This window comes from Cololabis saira, chromosome 23, assembly GCF_033807715.1.
Source record: "Cololabis saira isolate AMF1-May2022 chromosome 23, fColSai1.1, whole genome shotgun sequence".
NCBI lineage: Eukaryota > Metazoa > Chordata > Actinopteri > Beloniformes > Belonidae > Cololabis > Cololabis saira.
The window spans coordinates 27491326-27515151 of record NC_084609.1 but is presented as its reverse complement, the minus strand read 5'-3'; the positions used below and the strand labels follow the sequence as shown (position 1 = coordinate 27515151).

The window sequence follows — 23826 nt, the reverse complement described above, 5'->3', positions numbered from 1 at the left end:
ACCAATTAGTAAAGAAACGCGGCACATTTGAAGCAGACGTAGAAGGAGGACAACAAAAATATGTAACGAAGAAAGAGGATTACACTTTCAGTTTGATTTTGATTTCTTTGTTTTTGGGTTTTTTTCGATTCACAATATATTTGGCGTTTAATTGACACCATTGAAAAGCATCCATGTTCTCATTTACTTCAGGTAAATTAAGTGTGGAGGCATTTGGACTGTTCTTTTTGAAGATGACAACTTTAATTCAATACATGTTTGGAGGGGTATTTCACACGGTACGGTCATGGTTGAGCTCCGTTTATATGTCTAGACATACCGTGCTTACTGTGTGTCAACAGTTCCCCATTTACCTCAAAGGAGTGTTCAGTCATACAAGTGCAAGCCCTTGTTGAGACTGAAGCTGTCTTTGTAAATCAGCTGTGGCTTAATGGGGAAAAGACAAAGGAACCACGAAAAGCTGGGCCGTTGATTTTATAGCCTGTTTGCTCAACTCTTCACTGTTGTGGTCACATCTTTTGTCTGGGTACAGGGTGTGAGCTGAAGGGACTCAAGAGTGTTTCTACATAATCCAAGTTTTCTTTTTGTAAACTTTGCGGCGTCAGAGTTGTTGAACCTCTCAACGACTGGAGAGGTTTTGATTAGGCCCCTTAAACGGAGAATCAGAGGTGGGGACACGAGCCGTCCAAACTCAGCCATGGGTAAGTTACTGAGATCTTGCCTGGACTCCCCACTCTTCCCCTGAAATCCCTCTGAGATGACAATAAAAAAGTCAGGTGCTAATTGCTTCAGGCAGTCAGACCTTTCATGGGGGATTTGTGGAGCTCGCTGGGAGAATTAGGATGAGGGAAATATGTCTCATATGTCTTATTTGATTCAGCAGTCATATGCTATTTGCCATCTGTCACGTTAATGCTGGCTAAGCTCTCGTTCGCGAGCTCCCAACCATCATAAATCTTCTCTGGCTTGCTCGCTGCCATATAAGGTACCATCTCTATACCCAAGCACAGGCCCAGCACAGCATGTGATGCTGGAAAGGGGGGAAGCCTGATATCAATCTCTATGAAAGAGAAGAAGAAAAGCAGAGCGGCTTAGCCACCTCTACCTTCCAGCCACCTTCGTGGAGTTGAATGGCCGTGATTGTGGATTAATCCTTTCTTCTTACATGACCCACTTTAAAGTCACATGAAGTGGAAGCCTGAGGTGGTGAAACCATTGGTCAACACAGTAGATCACCAAAGATGTGCTTTTGAAAGTGCAGATGGGGGAATCATGTCATATTGATAAATTATTATTATTAAAACAACTAAAATATTGGCAAAATTTGCTTGGACATTCGCTCCTGGGCAGATTGGGAACTGTCACGAGTGCTCACTGCTTGTGAATAATGTCCAAATTGTTGGAAATGGGTGTATAACCCTTTCCAGAAGGAATTTCAGTGTGTTATGTAGCATAGTGCCGAGCAGAAGTGCCTATATCTTTTATTTTGGACACACCTGAACGCTGCAAACCAGTAAACTGCCAACACGTGTTTTTAAGGAGGTCTGCACACCTGTTAATGATCAACACATCAAGGGCTGATGATGAGCTGCAACTGAACCTCACGATCCTGTGGAAGGAGTAAAGGGGTACTTAGTGTTGCTCAGATGATATGTGTTGAATAAATGATGACACAGTGGAGCCAGGTTCAAGTCCCCGGGTTGGCAACTGAGGTGAACCATTATGGGCCCCTGAGCAAACCCCCCCCTGCCCTCCGGCCCTGGAAAAATGGCAGCACCACTGCTCCTGGTGTGACTAGTGATGGGTTAAAAGCAGAGGACTAATTTCAATGTGTTATGTAGTAGGGGTGGGACGATACGGGTAACTCACGATTCAATACTGTGGCGATATGTGGCCCACGATAACGATAATATCACGATAAACGATATCTACGATATTCGATATATTGTAAGAAATTCCATCACGATATATGTAACTGAAAAAGAAAAAATACCCATAAAAAGGAAAACGTCTGTAGTTATGCATTTATTCAATGCCAAAACTTCATACAACGTGCAAAGAAAGAAGAAAGTGCATCACTGCCTCCTAATCTTGTAAATGTAAACACTTTACAGCTGGACAGATTAAAGTGCATGAACATTAACAACATGTTTTATATAAACCAGGACAGTGCACTGCTTTGTTTCTAATACTGAAAAGTCAGTAAGCAATTTAATTTTGCATAATACCTCACTGCTTCCTAGGCTTGTAAATGTAAACACTGTACAGCTGGACAAATTGAAGTGCATGAACAATAGTGCGGCGACAACCGCGTAAATCCATTATGTGTTTTGTAATAAAATATTGATATTTGCCGTCAGTTCATCGATTATTTATTGCGACAGAGAGCGCAAAAATATATTGCAATATCGATTTTTTTCCCTACCACTATTATATAGCATATATAATGACAAATAAAGATTATTACAGAACAACAAGTTAAGCGATGGTCGTCATCTTCTCCTAATTCAAACATGCTGACTTTTTTATCCTCCATCTCCACACACGCCTGTTGCTTTATGTTCAGACCCTAGGAGTGGGCGAGTTCATTGTCGGGAGCGATTTGTTCCTCAGATCTGTGGAGCTTATGGGATGACATCAAGTGCTTTCAAGGGATTAGGCGTTGCCTACAATTCTTCTAGTACTTTGAGGCGTCTTTGATGTGCAGAACCTTGACGGGGCCGAACCAAGGGCCTGACATTGAAAATTATTGCCATTTTAAAAATTATTATTATTATTATTATAGTGTGTTGCAACAAAACTGAAGAATGAGCTCAAGATTTTGTGACAGCCAACAAAATACCGCCACAGAAGCTGCTGCTTTACACCCTGCAAGTCATAAACACACCCATTTACATGGCGACAAGTGAAACAGAACTGAGCATGTGTGTTGGTGGTGAAAGAGCGCGGGGGCAGTTCTCTGGGGTTGCTGGTCTGTCTTGTGGGGCAACATCTGCTCACCAGGCGTATGACCTCAGCACTATCCACTGTTCTGCTGCAGGCCTGCCAGCTCACAAGCAATTGGCTGTGTGTTATCTGTACACTTCTTTTTTTTCCTCTCTTTTTTGGCCGTCTTTGCCTGTAGCATAAGGCATCTAGGGTGAGCTGGCTCTGAACAGATAACGTACTTTGTTGCTGGCCGCAGCCATTGGACTTATCCAGTTGCCCTCACGGCCCTTGTTGCTCCACAGCACTCAGCATCTGTCTTGAATTTAAGCATTTAGTGTGTGAATGGATTATTTTACTATGGGACAAGGTGGTAGAGATTAGTAGCAATAATTCTCTGCGATACATATGAATGAACCACTGTACTTCGGACTTCTCAATTGTATCAGTATGGGATTCAGCCGAGCTTGACAAGACATTTAAACATATCAACCATTCAAATACTGTATTTTTTCCCACGTGCAGAATAAAATAACTGGACTTTGTCCTCCCTTGTTTAAAACTCTGTAAATGCACTTATTTTCTGCCTAGATCTTTACTTCTAGACCTCGGCTTGTCAAGATTCTCATGTTAGGAACTAATTCGGTAAAGCAATAAGAGAAGTACTTTGTGACAGAGAAACTGCTGATATTCCTAAGAAGAGAAACAACACGATCCGAGCTTGGGACAAAAGGATTTTAACTGCAGATTGTTTTTATCTTCAATAATAAGTGTGGTACGTAAAAATTTAAATGTACGGCAACCTGATCTGGACTCATTTGTCTTCTTGTTGCTCAGCTACTGAATTATCTGAACTTTTTGCTCTTTCTCAATATTATACCTGTAGTCCCGTGAAAAAGTGAGTACTCCCTCTTTCAATTTGGTTTTATGGCAGAGAGCATATTTTAGAAAATGATTTGTCCCTTTCCAGGTCTTGAAATTAAGAAAATAAAACCAGAAATTTACAATAGATTCCATCCATCCATCCATCCATCCATCCATCCATCCATCCATCCATCCATCCATCCATCCATCCATCCATCCATCCATCCATCCATCCATCCATCCATCCATCCATCCATCCATTAATCGCTCTCTGGTACTTTGAGACTCGACGTACTTCGATGGTAATTCATTTCAAATCGACATGCAAATAACTTTAGTCCTGTCCAGCGAACCATCTGGCAAAAGTTTTTACTTTTCCTCAAACTACGGGTGCAGTCGAGGGCCAGAAATTATATAATGCGCGTTTTTTTTTTTTAATCCTGCATGTTAATTGTGCGTTAAAAAAAATTGTTGGCGTTAAGAGGACATTAAGTTAACGTGTTACTAACACGTTAACTTTGACAGCCCTAATTATTACATAAACATAACATAAACAATGGCAGGTAAAAAAAGTCCCCTAGTGGGAGAACAACGTTAAAGCAGCATGAGGCAGGATTGAGGCAGGATTTATGAAAAAAATGTGTATACGTTTTAAGTTTTCTAGTAATAATGTCAGATGAAGCGTTCCAAACCAAAAAGAATGAGCCCTCTAGTGTATCTCTCCGTTGCCTTGAACAGGCTGTGTGCTGCAAAATGTGCTGCAATTCTGGGCCCGAATTTTCCGCGCTGGGCTGTGGATGTGACGTCACATGACGCTGCATGCACGTTCTCCCCGTTCTCCCTGCCGGCTTCACTGTTGGCTGCAGTACCCCCAACAGCCGTCGTGGTGAAGGGTGGCGCTAGAGAGTCTCATTTCTTAAAAGGAGCCTCAAGCTCCTTTAAGCCAAACAGTGGCAAGAAAAACTCCCATTTAGGAGTGAAGAAACCTTGAATCTCATCCCTGTAGCTTCACATGCTGCGAAAAGGACTACATCATCTGAAAATTAAAAAAAAAATAAAAAAAATAGCAAAGATGAGACGCTGAGACGCTGACACTGGACCCGATTATTAAACTGTGACTAAACTAGAAATTCTGTGCATCAAAGTTATGAACACAACGAAATGCTAAATGGCAGCGCTGGCAGAGTGCCGTTCCCACGTGGAATATATTTGACTAAAAGTTCACGCTTCATGCCCTTAGCAACAGATCCAGGACCCCACAGTTCTGGTGCACTGTCCAAAGAATACTTCAAGGGACATAGTTGAACTGCTTTTTCAAATCTGTAAAGCACCTGAGGACCAGTTGGGCAGATTCCCTTATCCTCTTCAGGACTTCATGGACCTAAGTGGAAGATTAGACAGCTTTGTTTGATAGCTGATCTATATAATCTTAACAAAATAACATTCCCGCACTGGTATATTTACATTTAATGGTACGTTATCAAAAATGTCAGTCCTTCTGACACCTCAGCTGCTTTTCTGTCTTACATTTAGACTGATACGGCTAGAGCCCTCGTCTGTGACACTTCAGCTGTCACATCAAGTACGCTGAAAATCGTATTTTTCCAAGTTTTCAGGGGAGGAATTTCAGATAACAGCTATTTTTTCCTCTGAAAAATGATCCCGTCTCTATTTGCAGTTGTTACAAATCACAGTCGGGAGAAAGTGCGGGCAGGCCTTTGAAGCTGTTTTCGCCCAAGGAAGAACCTGTTTACAACGTCTCTCATGACTAAACAAAAGGCTTCTGCACCGCCTGAGGACGGACCAAATCTAAAGATACTTGCAAGGATTCTAGATGCGCTGCTCAAAATGATGTTTATTGTATCATTCAAAGGTTTACATGACTTAGTGGTCGGGGCAGAACACAGAAAACACTCCAGGATAAAGGCATTGCCTGTAAATTGCTTTCAGTCGTTCTAAAGATTCCACCGACCACAATGTTACAGTCACGTAAGAGGCTTGGCCAACGAAAGTATTCACACTACGCATACAGCACAATGTCAACAAAGTGTTTCCAATAATTTCTGAAAAAGGAAACGATGCTAAAAGAACAATTTTATTTCTTTTCAGACTTCATGAACCCGAGATAATTCACATTTTATCTCTTTAGCTTGATTCCCCTCAAGATATTTATACAAAGAGTTTAAAATCCCGTCCTCTGTGGAAAGTTATGCTGATATTCAAAGACAAGGCTGAGGATCAAGTAAATACAGATACTAGTCTGACCTGACCTGGATCCATTGGAGAATATGTTGGAAATTTAGAGGCAAAATAACATTAATCTTGTATCTTGTATAATCTTGTACTTTTTCATGCTTTAAATCGTGTCTACTGAAAAAGTATGACATAAAAGAACGATTCATCAAACTAAACCCTTCATCACTTGGCGTCCTCACGGCTAGAACATATTTGAGTTGGCATGAAAAGGAACAAAAACAGTGCACAATTAGAAAGTTTTGACATCCCATCACATTTGTAGAGGGCAGCTTTAGTCGCAGTTGAGCTTAATTATAAACCCAAACTGTCAAAAACTCAGCACTGACAGGCAGGTCATCGGAAAACCTCTCCTAATTCAGCAGATAAGAATCGGCTCTGGAGGCGGTTGTTGTTCCACGCATCACTTCCTGTTTTCCTTTCCCAGGGCAAGAGCTGCTCCCGTCTCTGAATGCGTCAGCGCGATGGTAACCATGGCGCTGTGGAAAGCCTGCGGCCCTGGCTTGTGGGCCGTTGCACGTATATTACATCCCGAGGACTGTGGCCGTTAACCAGCCGGTCGGAGACGGCCCGGAAGGCCTTTCCAAAAATGTTGCTCACGGTCTCGTTTAATCTGGTCGCGGCGAGAGTCAACGCGGGCATCTGCGTTTGGGATGGGATTGGTTTAAAAGCAATAAGGTGCTTGAAAAATTTTACATCTGCATGGGAGTGTCTTTGTGCATTTTTGCATTCTGGGAGTGTGTTTTGGCAAGACGCGTCCTGCTGAGAAGGCAGATGTTTCTTCGGGGGACGAGTATGAGTCGCGATGAGAACCGGAGCCAAGCTCGTAGACTGCGAGTGGCGCCTGGTTGTCTTTTAAATAAGATTATAGCATTTACTCAGCCACTGCTCTTTCACTGAGAGTGCAAAACAATAAATAAAAGAGGTGTTTCTTTCTCTTGTCATGGCAGAAAAAAAAGAAGCTTTTTGTTACACTGACATTTGTCTGAGTCAGCTCACTCCTGCCGAGTCTAGTTGGCCCACTGCGCCGGGTGGAGGGACATGTTTCTGATCAGTTCTCTTCTTTATTTGCATGTAAAAACATATTCAGTTGAAGTTGGGATTCATGCATCAAGATTATCAAAACATGGGGATATGTATAAAGCGAATTTTCTGAAAATTGGTGGAAAAGGTTTTAGATTTTAAGCTGTTTATACAAACATTCTCAAGAGAGTGAAACTCAAGCAATCAGTGCCTGGCGAGCCGTTGCCTTGGACCCAGTACTGGGGCGAGCGCAGCGTGACCGTGCATGAAGGTGACTGGGCTGGAGCCGTTTCCAGCCATCTGGCTGGGCCTGCTACACCTACAGTAGCTCCAGCCGGGGCTCTTCTTCCAGGCTTCAACGTAGCTCCTAGTCACGTTTCAATCACGCCGAGATTTGTGTAAAACCAAAATATCGCCAAGGAAGACCTGCAATGGAAATGGCTCTAATTCAAAAAACTCCTTTTTACGCTACACGAGGTGGTATTTTTTTAAAGACGTGTCAATAATTGAGTTTATCACAAAAGGGTAATGGAAAGTCTTCTTATGCATTTCCACGTCTCTGGCAGCTTTGGCTGGATGTGACGTAGCCGGTCGGTCTAAAGTTATCAACGTCTAGTTTCCAGCTGTGTTTGGCCTCATTCATACAATGTATTTATGCTAACTTAATCATTGTACATTACGTAAGGGCTTTGCATCCGCTTCCTTCATCATCTGACTATTTCCTGAACAGCGGCCACAGCAATCGCAATAATTTGTCAAAGACTAAAGATGTTTATGTCCATTTTCTTCAACGGTGAGATTTTCTTTTTCATTGTTTTGAAGAGAAATCTATCAGGACGATATATAGAGAGGGCACGAGGAGAGTTATGTCCATACAGCAGCACCAGCAGAGATACTTAGGAGTTTCGCTTCTCTTTGTGTCATGGAAACGCGGCTCTTGTTAGCTTCAAGGTTGAGCCACTTGTTGGCCCTGGAGTCTTCAAGGCCGCGCCAGAGCCGACTGCACCTTCTGTTGGTACAAATAACAGCACAAAACACCAGATAATCTTTAAAGTAAGAATGATTATGCTCAATTAGGTCTTTATTGAGAATTCAAAAATTAAATTCACTGAAAGTGCAAAGTAACTAAAGTGATGATAGCTAGCGGTTTGAGACCACAGACTGGAGTACTGTGGTCATTAAAAACTAAAAAAAAGAATAAGAAAGACCAGGAATAAAGTGTACCAAGGTAATTGATGTGAAAGCCTCCCGGTGGTCATGTAAGGAACTGCACGTGTTAGTGCTTCTTTCAGGGTTTCTGCTTTTGGTCAGACTGGACTTCCTTGACACCTTCTTGCTGTACTTCCCTGCTGCAACCTCTTGTCATCGTCCCTGATTGTCCTCACCTGTGTCTCATCAGCCCATCTATTTATTGCATCGGCACAAGAGCGACGCACAAGTCCTAAGTCATTTTAGTGACTAGTTAGTCATGAGTCCTCGTCTTTATTAACTCGCTCACTGACTCGTCCCTCCTAACTGCAAAGATACCAGACCATGTCACTATTGTGTAACTGCTATTTTAACTGTATTTTTATAGATATATTAAATAAATAAGTAAGTAGGCCGCATTTGGAAGAGGAGAGGGTAAAATTACTGTAGCTAATCTACACTACTTACCTATTTGATCCTAATTAAGTTCAGTTCAATTCAAAATAATTGAATAATCCCTGAAGGCAAACTTCTAATTAATGTTGCACTGTTTAAACCTAATTCAATGTTATTTTGCAATTTTTCCTTTGTATCGTTTACCATGATTAATTCATTTATCATGGTAAATGAAAAAATTAAAAACGTTGATCTTTCATTTTCTGTCAATGAAATGGATAATTTTCCGGTTTCAAATCAGTGGTTTTAGCGTATGAATCAAATGAATCTGTGGTAAACTGGGAGAGGGTGGAGCCTGTGTGGCCCACGCCAGGTGACTGACTCATTTAAATTTGAGTCAGTAAAGCGAAACGAGTTTCCCGCCACTACTGCTCAACTTGCCAGTCCGTTTGTTGTGCTCCTTATCGCTCAACCGTTTTTGTGCTTCACAGAATTTCTAATCCTGTTTATTCCCTTTTTATTTGAACCTCTCCCCTGTTTGAGCCCAGCTCCACATGCAGTGACAGCTGATGACTGGGTTTTGTTCTTCATCATCCTACGTCGTCTTCTGCATTGGAAACTTAAACAGTGTTCTTGACTTCTGAATTCACAAACCTTTTATCACAAACCTTTAATAGGGAAGAGTATTAGGGCCAGGCAGGAGAAAAATAAAAATAATATTTTTGAAGAGGAAGATTTTTTTTTCATTAAGCCCTTCGAGAAAAAAGTCGAAATGTCGAGAAACTGATGAAATGTCGAGATTGATGTTGAAGTATAATTTCGAGAAAAAAGTCAATGTTGAGAAAAAAGTCGAAATGTCGAGAAAAAAGTAAAAATTTCGTGAATAAAGTTGAAATGTTGAGAAAAAAGGCAAACTTTCGACTTTATTCTTGAAATTGTATTTCAACATTCTCGACATTTTTACTTTTTTCTGGAAATTGTATTTCCACTTTATTCTCAACATTTCGACTTTTTTCTCGAAATTGTATTTCAACATTAATCTCGACATTTCGACTTTTTTTTTCTCAACATTTTGACTTTTTTCTCGAAGTGCACAATAAAAAAAAATCTTCCCCTCTCAAATATTTTTTCTCCTGCACGGCCCTGATACTCTTACGTAGCGTTCCCTTCTACCAACTCTTAAAGGAAATATCCAGCTCCATGGAAGGTGACACACCCTCTGTGATTGGACCATCTTTAATGATTTACATTATTTGATGTGTCTTGCTATCAGAGCGTAGATGCAGCTGTGATCCCGACCATCCCTGCCGTCAGAAGAGAGGCTTCACAAAGTTTTACAATCCTGACAAGCACGTCACAAAGACACAAACCAGCTACAAAGAGGTTCTTGCTCTAACATGTAATTATTTATTTATCAAGGCAGTCCAGGGTTTAATCCATCAACCCTCCAGTCAGAAACTTGTTTCTTTGATTAGCTGGGTGCCATGTGCGATCAGGCATGTGCTGAGCATGTGTGGAGAGTTTCACTCCGAATGAAAAAACATCCTTCAGAGGATTTCTGCTTGATCTCATGGGAGTTGATCGGAAAGGGAAAAATAATCTTAGAATGACTGCTAAAGGAAACAATACTGATGTCTTTCTGTGCAGTCATGTGACTTCAGCAGCAGAACTGTTTCCTCTGGTTTTCAGATGAATTTAGTTGTTACACGCAGCAGTTTTTAGAGCCAGTTTGTGTTTATTCACAAAGATGTCAGGTGTCATGCTTTCATGTGACACAACCCTCCTGGTGCAAAGAGATTCTGGCAATATTGCTGCCCGACCTTGACACAGGCTCTTAACAACATACTATTAGTGTTAATTAAACCATCTCTAGAGAGCTTTGAGGCGTTCAGCAATTTCTTCTCTTTTGAGGAAAACTTGAACATTTTTGTGACGTTCTTCCATCCATCCATCCATTTTCTTCCGCTTATCCGTTCCCGGGTCGCGGGGGCAGCAGCCTCAGCAGGGATGCCCAGACTTCCCTCACCCCAGAAACTTCCTCCAACTCTTCCGAGGGGAGTCGGAGGCGTTCCCAGGCCAGCCGAGAGACATAGTCTCTCCAGCGTGTCCTGGGTCTTCCCCCGGGGTCTCCTCCCGGAGGGACATGCCTGGAACACCTCCCTAGGGAGGAGGAGGGACATGCCTGGAACACCTCCCTAGGGAGGAGGGACATGCCTGGAACACCTCCCTAGGGAGGCGTCCAGGAGGATCCGATACAGATGCCCTAGCCACCTCAGCTGACTCCTCTCAATGTGAAGGAGCAGCGGCTTGACTCCGAGCTCCTCCCGGGTGACCGAACTCCTCACCCTATCTCTAAGGGAGCGTCCAGCCACCCTGCGGAGGAAACTCATCTCGGCCGCTTGTATCCGCGATCTCGTCCTTTCGGTCACTACCCAAAGTTCATGACCATAGGTGAGAGTAGGTGCGTAGATTGACCGGTAAATCGAGAGCTTCGCCTTTCGACTCAGCTCCTTCTTCACCACGACGGTCCAGTACATCGACCGCATAACTGCGGAAGCTGCACCGATCCCTCTGTCAATCTCACGCTCCATCGTTCCCTCACTCGGGAACAAGACCCCGAGATACTTGAACTCCTCCACCTGAGGCAGGACTTCTCCACCCACCCGGAGAAGGCATGCCACCCTTTCCTGGTGGAGAACCATGGCCTCGGTCTTGGAGGTGCTGATTCTCATCCCTGCCGCGACGCACTCGGCCTCAAACCGCCCCAGCACATGCTGAAGGTCCCGGTCCGATGAAGCCAACAGGACAACATCATCCGCAAAAAGCAGAGATGAAATCCAAACCGGATCCCCTCCTGCCCCTGGCTGCGCCTAGAAATCCTGTCCATAAAAATTATGAACAGGACCGGTGACAAAGGGCAGCCCTGCCGGAGTCCAACATGCACCGGGAACAAGTCTGACTTACTGCCGGCAATGAGAACCAGACTCCTGCTTCGATCATACAGAGACCGGACAGCCCTTAGTAGAGGGCCCCGGACCCCATACTCACTCAGCACCCCCCACAGAATGGCACGAGGGACACGGTCAAATGCCTTCTCCAGATCCACAAAACACATGTAGACTGGTTGGGCAAATTCCCATGAACCCTCGAGCACCCTGCGGAGGGTGTAGAGCTGGTCCAGTGTTCCACGGCCGGGACGAAAACCGCATTGTTCCTCCTGAATCTGAGGTTCAACTATCGGCCGTATTCTCCTCTCCAGTAACCTGGCGTATCTATGACGTTCTTGATGCTATAAAATCGCTCTCCTTTCCACCATTTTTGTAGCAGCTGGTTTAAAGGGGTGGAGTCAGAAGCTCAACTCTTCCCCACCCTCCCGTTTCGGCATGGTACCTCCTCGGAAGTCGGCGCTTCAGTTTTGTGTAATCCACTTCTGATGTGCAAAAAATGTACCGAGATGTGGAACTGGGTGAAGATGAAGATGGAGAAACTGTTTGTGATGACATAGTAGCCTGTAAATTTGAACCACGGACAAATATCCTGCTTTCAGGGGCCAAACCCATTTATTTAAGAGTTATAAGAGATGTGTCCATCAAGACCGACCATATGATACCGTTGGACCAATGCTTGGGAACGTGCCTCATTTGTGGTAAACAAAATTCCTCAGAACATCAGAAGCCTCGGCTGCTGCCGTCTCCCGGGTCTTCATTCCTGCGTCTGATTCCTAAACCGGTTCCAGACCTGCAGGATCAGAACATATCAGAGTGTGTCCAGATTCCTTCCCTGCTGAGAGACTGAGACAGAGTCTGATGATGAGGAACTACCTGTAGCTTCAGCAGCCTGGACGTGCTGACCCACTTCCAGAGCGAGGGCCGCGGGGTTCAGCACCTGTTCCTGCAGCAGCTGCTCTCAACAGCTGTCGCTCCACGGAGAACTGTCTCGTCCCCCGCTACCACCACCATGATGCACATTGATGTCTTTATTATTCTATTTTATTTGACTTCAGTGTGTTAAACTCCTCTGTCACAGCACATTCAACTATTTCAATTCATATGACTGGATTAGTGGCATGAATCTTATCTTATCGGCCCAGTCGGACAGCATTTCCTTGATTTTGTTGTCGTTCCTTTCCTTATATCTCTTTTTTGAAATTTGCTGCATTCCTGAAAGAGTGCTCTAATGGATTGTGGTCATTTTTTGCATTATTGATACATGGAACAGAAATGATGTTGTTATTTAATTGAATGCTCTGGGTTGTTCAGACTCAACATGGTTCTGTTAATCATGTAAGAGGAGCTGCTGGTTTGTGTTTCGGGCCCACTTTAGCATTTTTTGAAGCATTCGGATAGACCACATTAAATTAGTCAGTTCTGCTCTTTGTCTGACATGTCCCAGACAAATGGACAGGAGTCTTTTATCTCAAAGTTTTTCAGTTGGTCGTCACTTGAGACAAAAAATTGATCCTTCCATGGGACTTTCAGATACGCTTCGACTGTAAGAAGAACTGAACAAAACCCTCTGTGACGTACCCATGGGTTTTCTGAAGGGTGGGTTTTGAAGCCTCTTTTCCACTCGTACTCGTGCGGAGCAAACCTGGAACACGTCACAGCTACGTATTTTAGCTTGACTGGCTAAGCATATGGTGACATAATTGATATTAAATTACACAAATTGCAATCAAATTCTTCTTGAAACATAATCAGTACAGGTGTTTCTACCAAAAGTAACTGTGCTAAAGCTGAAAGAGGACTAGCAGAGCTCTGCCGGGACCCCCTCCCGTCTTTTCCGCACTTGTGGCGCCAATCAACCGTTACAGCTCTCCGGAGCTCCATAAACAGTTTTTTTTTAGTTATGGACTGGGATGCATGAAGTATCTTTCTCCGTGTCAGCAGAAAGTTCTGGTTTCAGTTCTGAATGAGCAGAGGGGGGCGAGCTGCAACAGAGAAGAAGGTGCAGGTGCCAGATATCCTGCGGTTTACGTGGTCTGGCGGTTTTGTTTCTCTGCAGCGTGTTTGTTCTGTCTCTTAATTCTGAGTGTTGTGTTGGAGGTCAGTTCTGTCCGCCGTGCACACAGCTCCACTACTCTGCAACTCCTGGGAAAATCTGCACCACGGTACAACATTTTTTCGTGGCTTTGTGGTCAACACGTACCAACAACTCCCTTCCATCGCCCTTTTCTCCGTGAGACTCCACCAACCAACCAAACGGCCTGCAGACTGTCAGCTCTGCTGCCGGCTCCTGAGGAGAGCGCTGCAGTATCAGTGGATCAGGAGGGCGCAGAAAGAGCTGTTTGGTGGATTGGATGATTGAAGTTTGAAGAAACAACACGTATTCATCCATTTGACAGACAGGAGCCTCAGTAGCGTGTGGAAAAAGCGTACAGGGCCACAGCAGCCGGGCACCTCCTCCTCATGTTGGTCTCCAGCCTGGTCACACTGCTGTGGCACCGTTTAAAAGGGAAATAAACAGGCTTTCCAACGGTATAAGATTCACTGCCAAGAACAGGGTTCCCACGCGTCCTGGAAAACATGGAAAATGAGGAAAAAAAGGTAAAATGTCCTGGAAAATGATCCTCCCCTGCCTTCTTAGCGAATGTAAATGGTTAAAGGTTCTGCGTATGTACATCTGTTGTCACCTGATCAGGGCAACATTCAGGCTGCGTCATGGAGGAGAAGGCTCAGCGCTTCTCTGCTTCTAGCTGGCACAGCGCCCCATGTGACGCTACCAGCCAATCAGGTCGCCTCTTCTGCTTAGAGCCCAGAGCTTCCGGTTGACTGTAGCTAGATTTAGCAAATTTTCAGACGCCGTTAAGGTAGAAATGCTTAGGGACAAAACTAGCGACTGAAAGTTGAAAAGCGTAGTTAGTATTGGTCCGCGATGTGAGGTTTTTTTCTCCCACGGCCACAAGTCCCTCTCTTAGATAGATTAATGACATTTCATGTCGACTTAACCTCATTAATTTCCAATAAAAGTAGTTACAACAGAGTGAGATACTCAGAGAGACCACAGGGAAGAGAAGCACCCTTAATTAAAGTGTTGGATTAAAATGTCCTGGAAAAGTCCTGGAAAATAATTTCAGGGAAAGAGTTGGAACCCTGTAGAAGCATTGCTACAACAAAGAAATAATCTACCAAACTAAGTTTATATCACCTTAGAATTCCTACTAGTGGAAAAGACCGGCCTGATAGATTCACAAGAACAGAGACCTGAGCTCCAGAGTGATAGAAGATCTATAAGGGTCTACTGCTTCAGACCAGACCCCCAGACTGGGGGGGGGGGTCGTTGGAGTAGTATACAAGAACATCTGTATGAATGAGCTGGATACCCCCATAAGAGAGTGAAGGGACACACATCTTGTGGGGTTTCCAAATCCAGATGACTAAACTGGTGATGGCTCACCAAGCAGACGTTGCAGAGGTCGACAAACTCCAGGAGAAACATCAAGACAGAAGACGAGAAGTTGGAGAAACACCATGGATTGAAAGAAGAGATAGAACAGATGTGAGAGGTGAGGGTAACGGTGATGTCAGTGGGAGCTATAGCTGTGACATCCAAGCTGGAAGAGGGACTCCAGGAGATCCCGGGAAGAACAACCGAGCTGCAAAGATGATCCACGGAGCTGTCAAGCTGTGCGTGTTCATCGCCCGCATGCCTTGCTTCAGCCCGATGAGGTTGGTGGGTGTTTCCTGAGTGACTCTCACTTCCTGCCACGGCGTTTCAGTGACGCTGAAACCTGGACTTTTAACTGGATAATTTTTTCCTTTTCTCCCAGTCTGTAGTAGATTTGCTGACGTGTTTAGGATTACCTTTCTGTTGCGTGGCCTACTTTTGCCCAAGCTTTCAGACTGCCTCATACTCGGCTCTTGAGTACTTTAGTGCACTAAGGAGTTCGTGGAGACGGCGCGGTACCCAGGTCCTGTGACCATGGACACACGTCGACATATTTGTTAGTATCCTTTCCTTAAAGAAAGCAAAACCCACATGGGTGACTGATATAATGAATAATAATTTGCTTTTGAACTGTTTAGAAGAATAAAAATACAACCTTTTGAAACTGGCCTGTTGAAGGATTATGGGAATTTCAACTTCCTGTTTTGTTGCACAGCTTAATGAGGGAATCACTGCAGTCGTGTGATTTCTGTAACGCTCAGTGAGACTTCTTCACCTGTGGACACGTGTCTCGGTCCACTCATGACCACACTGCTCCAGCTCTCCCAGGTTTGACGGGATTCTTCTCGTCCCAACTGCACGTTTGAGCTTTTTCCACAGATGTTCAGTAGGATTTGGATCAGTGCTCACAGAAGGCAGTGACTTAAAAGAATTTAAATATGATGCTATTCTTTCTAATCACTTGTGGGTCTTCATCACCTAACAGAGAATTGGGCGGTATCAGTTTCAGGCTCCAGCCTGTAAGGAGATGAGTTTCACATCTACAAGGCCACGTTAGACGTCTGTCCGATGTTGTTACCTTGGTACTTTCCCAGAACCTGCTGTAATCTTAGTCTTAATGTTTAAACTCACAAAGGCCACTTCAGGAAAGTCAGATGCTTTGTTCTCTGCCATTCTTGGGTGTTTGGGTCGTTATCCTGTTGGAGGACCCGTGACCTGTGACTTAGGCCACGTTTACACATAGCCGGGTATTTACAAAAACGGATATTTCCCCCTCTACGTTTTTAAAAATACCATCATTTACACGAACCCGCATAAATACGCTGTTAAGGTGCTATAAGCATGCCGAACCTACAGGGGGCAGTGTAACGAGAAGCATAAAGTCATGCTAGCCAATCAGAATCCTGGAAAAAAACATCAACAAATGACACGTGGCCAAACAAATTGTAAACACAGGTCGCACACATGACCTGGTGACGCTGGTGAAGTTTCTGTCGCATAATGTGACGTTCTGAAGCCTAAATGTCCGTTTCCCTCTGTTTACAAGCAAACGTGAAGACGGAGTTTTTGCAAATCTCCACTTTGACCGGAGTTTTCAGACATGATGGTTTTTGGTGACTTTGAGCTTTGTTTTCGTGTGAAAGGAACGGCCAAAACGCATGAAAACGCCACCGTTTTTGCTACGTGTAAACGGGGCCTTAGGCCGAGCTTTCTGATGATGGGCAGAACATTTGGATCCAGAATGTCTTTACATTCTAACATTATTGTTAGAATTTGGTCAGTTTTCAAAATAAAATATCACAAGCAGTGTGACTTGTGTTGGGACTTGTACACAGACATCACATTAGCGCTAAGAGGCTGTGGTCTCCAGACAAGCTCGGCTATGGTGACTGCTGGAAACTTGGAGGCCTGTGGTCTTCATGGTATTGGTGTTCAACGGTATGCTCTGGACTAGTGATTTTCTCTCTCGTACAAAACCTTTTTAGCTCACAAAACAAAACAAAACATAGCTGTAACGTCAGGAGATTTCTAGAATATGGCCCTGATGTTTTTCACTCGTAATCCAGAGCATTCATTCCCAGAAGTCCCCTCTTTTGAGTATCTCTGGGAGTTTGACTGAGGCATCTGGTAGCCAGGCTACAGCCGCTCACAAGGCGCTCTCTGTCCTGGAGGCCACAGACTGGAGATAACTCAATTTGGCTTCTCTGACCAGCTCGCTCAGTCCCTCCATCGCTTGTCTTTTACTCTCCTCCGTGCAGAAGCAATGAAAGAACTGTTTGTAGTACTGTATTTGTGTTACTAGACATTATTCCTGTCAAGATGTTTACTCTCAGGGAAGAAAATGTCAAATTAAACTTGTGGAAACTGCTTTGCGTGACTTTCAGAAATCAAACAAATTAAACAAGAACGACATTTTCTTTCCCTTTAGACAGTTGTGCATGTCATATACTCCCTTGTGTGTTTGTGTGTGTGTTTGTGAAAGCATAATAAAAATCAGCTGACTGTTTGGGTCCAGTTGGCAAATACAATCACAAACAACAAGATATAACTTCATCATCAACTTCCTTTATCCTCAACACGAAATTAATTAAATAATGAAAAAAAAAACTGAAGCCAAAGAACAAAAAAATAAATTGTGGGCCATACCAAGTACCCTAAACAGTTTCTGTGGGATTTAAGAGAGCAAGTTGCAGCTATGTTCTGCTAATCATCAGTCCTTGATAAAATGATTATTATCAGGTGAGAATGCTTCTATATATGGAAGAGTATTAGGGCCAGGCAGGAGATTTCTTTTTTCATAATGCACTTCGAGAAAACCATAGAAATGTCGAGAAAAAAGTTGAAATGTCGAGAAAAAAGTAAACATTTCGTGAATAAAGTTGAAATGTTGAGAAAAAAGGCGCAATTTCGACTTTATTCACGAAATTTCGACTTTATTCTAGAAATTTCGACTTTATTCTTGAAATTGTATTTCAATATTCATCTCGACATTTCGACTTTTTTCTTGACGTTTCGACTTTTTTCTCGAAGTGCACAATAAAAAAAATCTTCCCTTCTCAAATATTTTTTCTCCTGCCTGGCCCTAATACTCTTCTGTATCTATAAAATGCCCACAACAACTTCAGGTTATTTTGTGTGCTAGTCAATACTAGCTACCCCCATGATGTTGTTTTTTTCTTATTTTGTTTATTTTGACCTCATACTAATGTTTCTCAGTGTAAAACCTAAAACTCCAAATTGCATAGAAGTCATTTCACAACCATTTGTAGATTGATGTGAATCCATTTGCTTCTCTAAGACCAATGCTTATGTCTTTTCCTTTTGGCCTTGTGTTAATACACATCTGAATGTTCCAGACATCCAGTATCTACTTTTTCAGAGGTCTGTGCACCTGCTGATGATCAATTCATCAGGGCTGATGCACCAGCCTGCAGCTCTTAAAACCTATGGAAAGGGGTACTTAGAGTTGCCCATGTTTATTTTTGGCTTTTATTTGCTAGATAAATAATGGCATGGTGAAAAAAGTTATGTCAAGTTTTCAACTTTTGCACATAAATGTGTTTTTCATAACTTTATTTCTGTCAGGAAAAAAAGTTATAACACTAAATCAGTAAACCTTCTCTCCTCAACTTTGACCTCATACTGTATGTTGTTGTAAAACAAAAAGGAACCATCTAAATGAGTCTTTTTGCTCTTGTATCTACCAGGCGGAGTTCTCAGACGTCAACCTGGCCTCCTACGTCAACTCGGGGTGTATGGTGGACATGCAGGTCAACAAAAACGGCAGCAAAGTGGTCAGGTGAGACGCTCGGGGATAAGCTCCTGTCTTTTGAGTCAGAGGTGTCCATTATGTCCTCTTTGCGGTGTTGAGCATGGCTCTATCAAAACATGGACTCACATCAGTAAAGACTGAAATGTGATTGATACGAGTGGAAAACCCCAAAATGTTTGTTTCAGAGCGTTACATCCTCGTCCACCGGTAGCTCCAGCTATCACAATCACTGTTACTCCATCTTGTAAAATGTTGTAAGATGCATCGTACACAATCAGGAGTTGAGATTTGAACAGTCGTCTCATTTGCTGACCACTAAAATAAATAGATAAACGAAGGCTGTGCATAAGATAAATCGATTAGTGCATGTGAACCCTTGAGGTGTTATGAAGCCATCCGTGTTTTTCTTGTCTGTTTTTAATGAAGTGACGCCTGTGGGACCCTATCAGCCCCTGGATTTCTTCAAAATCATTTTGAAATTGTTTGACTGATTTATCCCAGATTGGCATCTCTGGACTCTTTTTTCTGGCTCTTTAAGATTCTAAGATACTCTTTTTATACGCAATCATATCGCTGAGCTATAGCCAGTTATCCAAATTAGTTTCAAAATCTTCCTCATGGAGTTTTTTTTTATATATATATCACCAGTCCAAGTGGTGCTGAATGGCCCAAACTATTTGAGATATCAAATTCAAACTGAGTTTACATTTTTGTTTCAAGGGTAAAACTGTTCACTTTTACAAATCTGATATGTTTTTTGTTATTTTGTGGACAAAATACGGGTTTAGATGACTTGCATTCCATTTTTGTTTTCCGTCTTACACAGTATTCCCATTTTTCTAGTACTGAAGTTTTTCAAAATGAGTTTTTAAGGTAAAACCTCAATTATTATAAATTATTATACAGCTTACATCTGACACAGCAGCAGGCGGGACTTCAACTACAGTCCCCCCCAGAGTCTTGTACCTGGGCTCCAGTTGGGCGAGGTGAGGGGGACTAGCTGTTTCTGTCAGGTCAAGTTTGTAATGCTGCGCTCTATTTCTTAGTTCCTAGTTGGAAGTTTGAACTGAAATGCCCCCCAAAGGCTCTTAAAGTCAAAAGCTTCACATTACATGACTTCAGAATCCAGCATGGCTTCTATCTTAATAAAGTAAACGCTCAGCTAATTTCACTGTTAGTGACAGTTCTGTCTCATTTTAGTCACATTAAATAAGACACAGATGTAAATCTCCACTGTTATGTGGTTTATATGAGCTAAATACTGGGAACCGTTCTCTTGTGTGGCAACGGATGACAGCTCATTCCAAGTTTGAAAAAAAAGTTCATTCTCCAGTTTTTCAATGTGACCGAGGTCAACTCGGTGCAACTTGTGTACCGTTTCCAACATCCGACTTTCAAGGTAAATGCAACGCACCCTTGCTACTTCAGCAGTTAAAGACACCTCCTGTAAATCTTTCAGCTATAAAAGCTGCAGCGGACTAGGATCATCTTCCCTCTCAGAGTTGGAGGGTGACGGCATCAGCTCCTCGTTAATTCTTCTCTGGTTCAGTGCGTGAGTTCGGTCGGACGTGAAAACTGCTTACCTGGTCCCTCCTTTTAACTGCACTGCCAAAGTATTTAACCTTCTGTGAGTTTTCTTCAACTCGGGTTCCAAACACGTTGGGCAGCTTTGTAAAAATTATGAATAAAAACTTCATAAACTCATATTTTTATCCTTTGCATTACATTTATACACTCAACGGCCACTTTATTAGGTACAGTACCGGGTTGGATCCCCTTTTCTCTTCTATTTCCTCAATCCTTCGTGGCATGGATTCAACAAGGTTCTGGAAACATTCCTCAGAGAATTTGGTCCATATTGACATGACAGCATCACGTAGTTGCTGCAGATTTGTCGGCTGCACATCCATGATGCTAATCTCCCTTCCACCACATCCCAAATGTGCTCTGTTGGACTGAGATCTGGAGACTGTGGGGGACATTTGACTAGTGAACTCATTGTTATGTTCAAGAAACCCGTCTGAGATGATTCTTTATGACATGTTATCCTGCTGGAACTAGCATCAGGAGATGGTAAACTAGTCATAAAGGGATGGACATGGTCGGCAGCAATACTCAGGTAGGCTGTGGTGTTGACACGATGTTGAACTGGTACAAATGGGCCCAAAATGTGCCAGGAAGATATCCCCCCCACCATTACACCACCACTACCAGCCTGAACCATTGATACAAGGCAGGATGGATCCATGATTTCATGTTGTTGATGACAAATTCTGACCCGACCATCCGAATGTCGCGGCAGAAATGGAGACTCATCAGACCAGGCAACGTTTTTCCTTCTTCTGTTGTCCAGTTTTTGTGAGTCTGTGCGAATTGTAGCCTCAGTTTCCTGTTCTTAGCTGACAGGAGTGACCCGGTGTGGTTCTGCTGCTGTAGCCCATCCACCTCAAGGTTCCACGTGTTAAGATGCTCTTCTGCAAACCTTGGTTGTAACGAGTGGTTAATTGAGTTATTGTTACCTTTCTATCAGCTCCAACCAGTCCGGCTTTTCTCCTCTGACCTCTGGCATCAACAAGGCATATTTTCTCTTTTTGGGACCGTTCTCTGTAAACCCTAGAGATGGTTGTGCATGAAAATCCCAGTAGATCAGCAGTTTCTGAAATACTCAGACCAGCCCATCTGGCACCAACAACCATCCCCTTTCTTCCCCATTCTGATGCTGGTTTGAACTGCAGCAGATCATCTTGACCATGGCTACATGCCTAAATGCATTGAGCTGCTGCCATGTGATTGGTTGACTTGAAATGTGCATTAACGAGCAGTTGGACAGGTGTACCTGATAAAGAGGCCAGTGAATGTATGTCTCACAATGAGATTTGGAGATCCTGGAGAAATCTCTATACGCTGGGCTGCATCAGGTTGTGCTCTTCTGTAGGTTCGTGACATCAGATGTATGTCCAGATTTCTTCTCCAGAACATTTGAACATTTCTGTCCACCATGTTTGGGGCTGTCAGCACTTGGAACTGACAAAGTAACTGTGTAACTTTATTGCCTTCCTGTGGCTGGAAAATCGCAGGTCCTGGACGGTGGACTGTAATTTGGTTTTGGCTGCAAACTCTTCCTCCTGTTGTCCCGTTGTGTCAGCTCCACATCTGCATGGCTGTGCATCCCAGAATGGAAAGTTTCCTGTCCTCCGGCCTGTGTGCTGCGGATAATCCCCAGCAGCGCATTCAAATAAAGCCCTTTAAAAAAAAATTAAAAATTAAATTAGACAAATCCCGGTGAGGGACATAATTGTACCCATGCCAGTACACAGTGTTGCGTAAATATTTGTGCATGTGCGTACTATTCAGTGTCAGCAACCCCCCGGCACTCATTCGAGCCGTCTTGAGGAATAATCAGCTAATCTGTGATTGTTGGGCTCTGCTCCGCACGGTTACTGGAAAATGGCGTGACCGCGCCGTGCAATTGGAGCGAGAAGGATTGGGGGTGGAGGAGCATTAATGCGGGCCGGTGTTACAGTGCAACCTGTTGTCGGGGGCTGACACTGAAGCTTTTGTGTAGGTTGAACAGTTTGGGTGATATTGCTGTAATGACAGAGGCCGAATCGGTTCCAGATGGCGTGACTGCTGCCTTGCTCACCAACACCTACGTTCACTGCCAAATCATTCAACTCACTCTCGGCGTTTCTGAGCTCGTCTACTAATAGAACAATGGTTGTTTGAAGAAACCCGTCTCGCTGGGTGATGACTAATGTTGCGTCCTGGTCCTGAAACACGACAGTCACGAGTCCGGATTTCTCAAAGTTCCTTTGTTTCCTCGGGCTGTTATGTTTTCTCTCCACGGAGAACAGAAATGGACTGAAACTCCTTTGAAACCTGTGCGGGGTTGAGGTCTTATTTATTCAATGACAGCAGCGTGTTTCATTTTCAGCCAGAGGAATGTCGAAACACGAACTTCCTCAGTGCAGATTCAGCTGTGTGATTGCGTCCTTCCTTGTGTCCGTGCGGGATCGTGCACGGAATGCACGGACCGCACGCGCAGGCCTTTTTCTGCGGATTATTCAAAGCGGGCTCCTGCTTTCCCACGTGTCTCCTGCCTGACGCGACCCCTGACCTCCGTCTGTAAGACGGCTTTCCTCTGCTGGCTCCTCGGAGCCGCAGGCCTTGGAGCACGTCTGCGGTTTCATGTCCAGAGTTACCATCCAAATTCTCTCTCTCTCTCTTCACACGTCTGCATTAGAAAAAATTAGTTGCTGTAAGATTACGTTGAGAAATAGTGGTTTTAGGTGGGGGTGGAGTCAAGTCACTTGACCCCAACAATGCCGCCGTTCCAGTAGCACAAAAGCCGAGCTGTCCGTCACAGTACGTTCTCCTCACCCACACTCATCAAGAGATCAAGTCTCGGCATACTTGGTGCTGAGAAATGGCACGAAAGATCTCGACTCATGTTACTTCAAGAACACACTCTTATTCAACTCTTTCCAGATTAGTCCAATTAAAACAAAGCCGATAAAGATAACAATATAATAATTATTTCCAACCTAAGGAAATCCACAGATTGCTTCAAAACCTTTCTTTGATACAATCCAGTCCTGAGCAAGCACCAGGCGACTGTGGGAAGGAAGAACTCCCCTTTAGCAGGGAGAAAACTCTGGCAGAGCCAGACTCGGGGGGCATCTGCCTCGAAGCGGTTTCGGGTTTGAGAGGAAAGGAAAGAGGAGCGGAGGGCAACATCAGACCAGGAGCACCTGCTGAGAAGAAGGAATTACAACACAGGTTAATAACAACAACAACAACAACAACCTCATTAAAAGAGCTGGAGTAGAAGAGAACGGACAGAGGAGAAGTGCATCATATAAAATTCTGTTTCAGATTTCACCCTGGTCCGTTGATGTCCTCCTTCATTTTAATTCAACAGCTGTGGAGATGTTTCCCACTCAAGTTTCGAGAGAATGATCTAAATTAATTGAATTGAATGAAAACCTTTATTGTCCCCATAGGGAGATTCGGTTTGT

General features: G+C 43.6%; 1 protein-coding gene across 1 annotated transcript in view; it reads left to right on the top strand.

Annotated features, from left to right (window-relative positions):
* LOC133424144 (synapsin-3-like) overlaps positions 1 to 23826 on the top strand; it is a 194624-nt gene that overhangs the window by 44038 nt on the left and 126760 nt on the right. The window contains exon 4 of the mRNA XM_061714594.1: positions 18744 to 18835. Within this exon, the coding sequence (XP_061570578.1) occupies positions 18744 to 18835 (92 nt within the window). The remainder of the gene's footprint in view (positions 1 to 18743; positions 18836 to 23826) is intronic.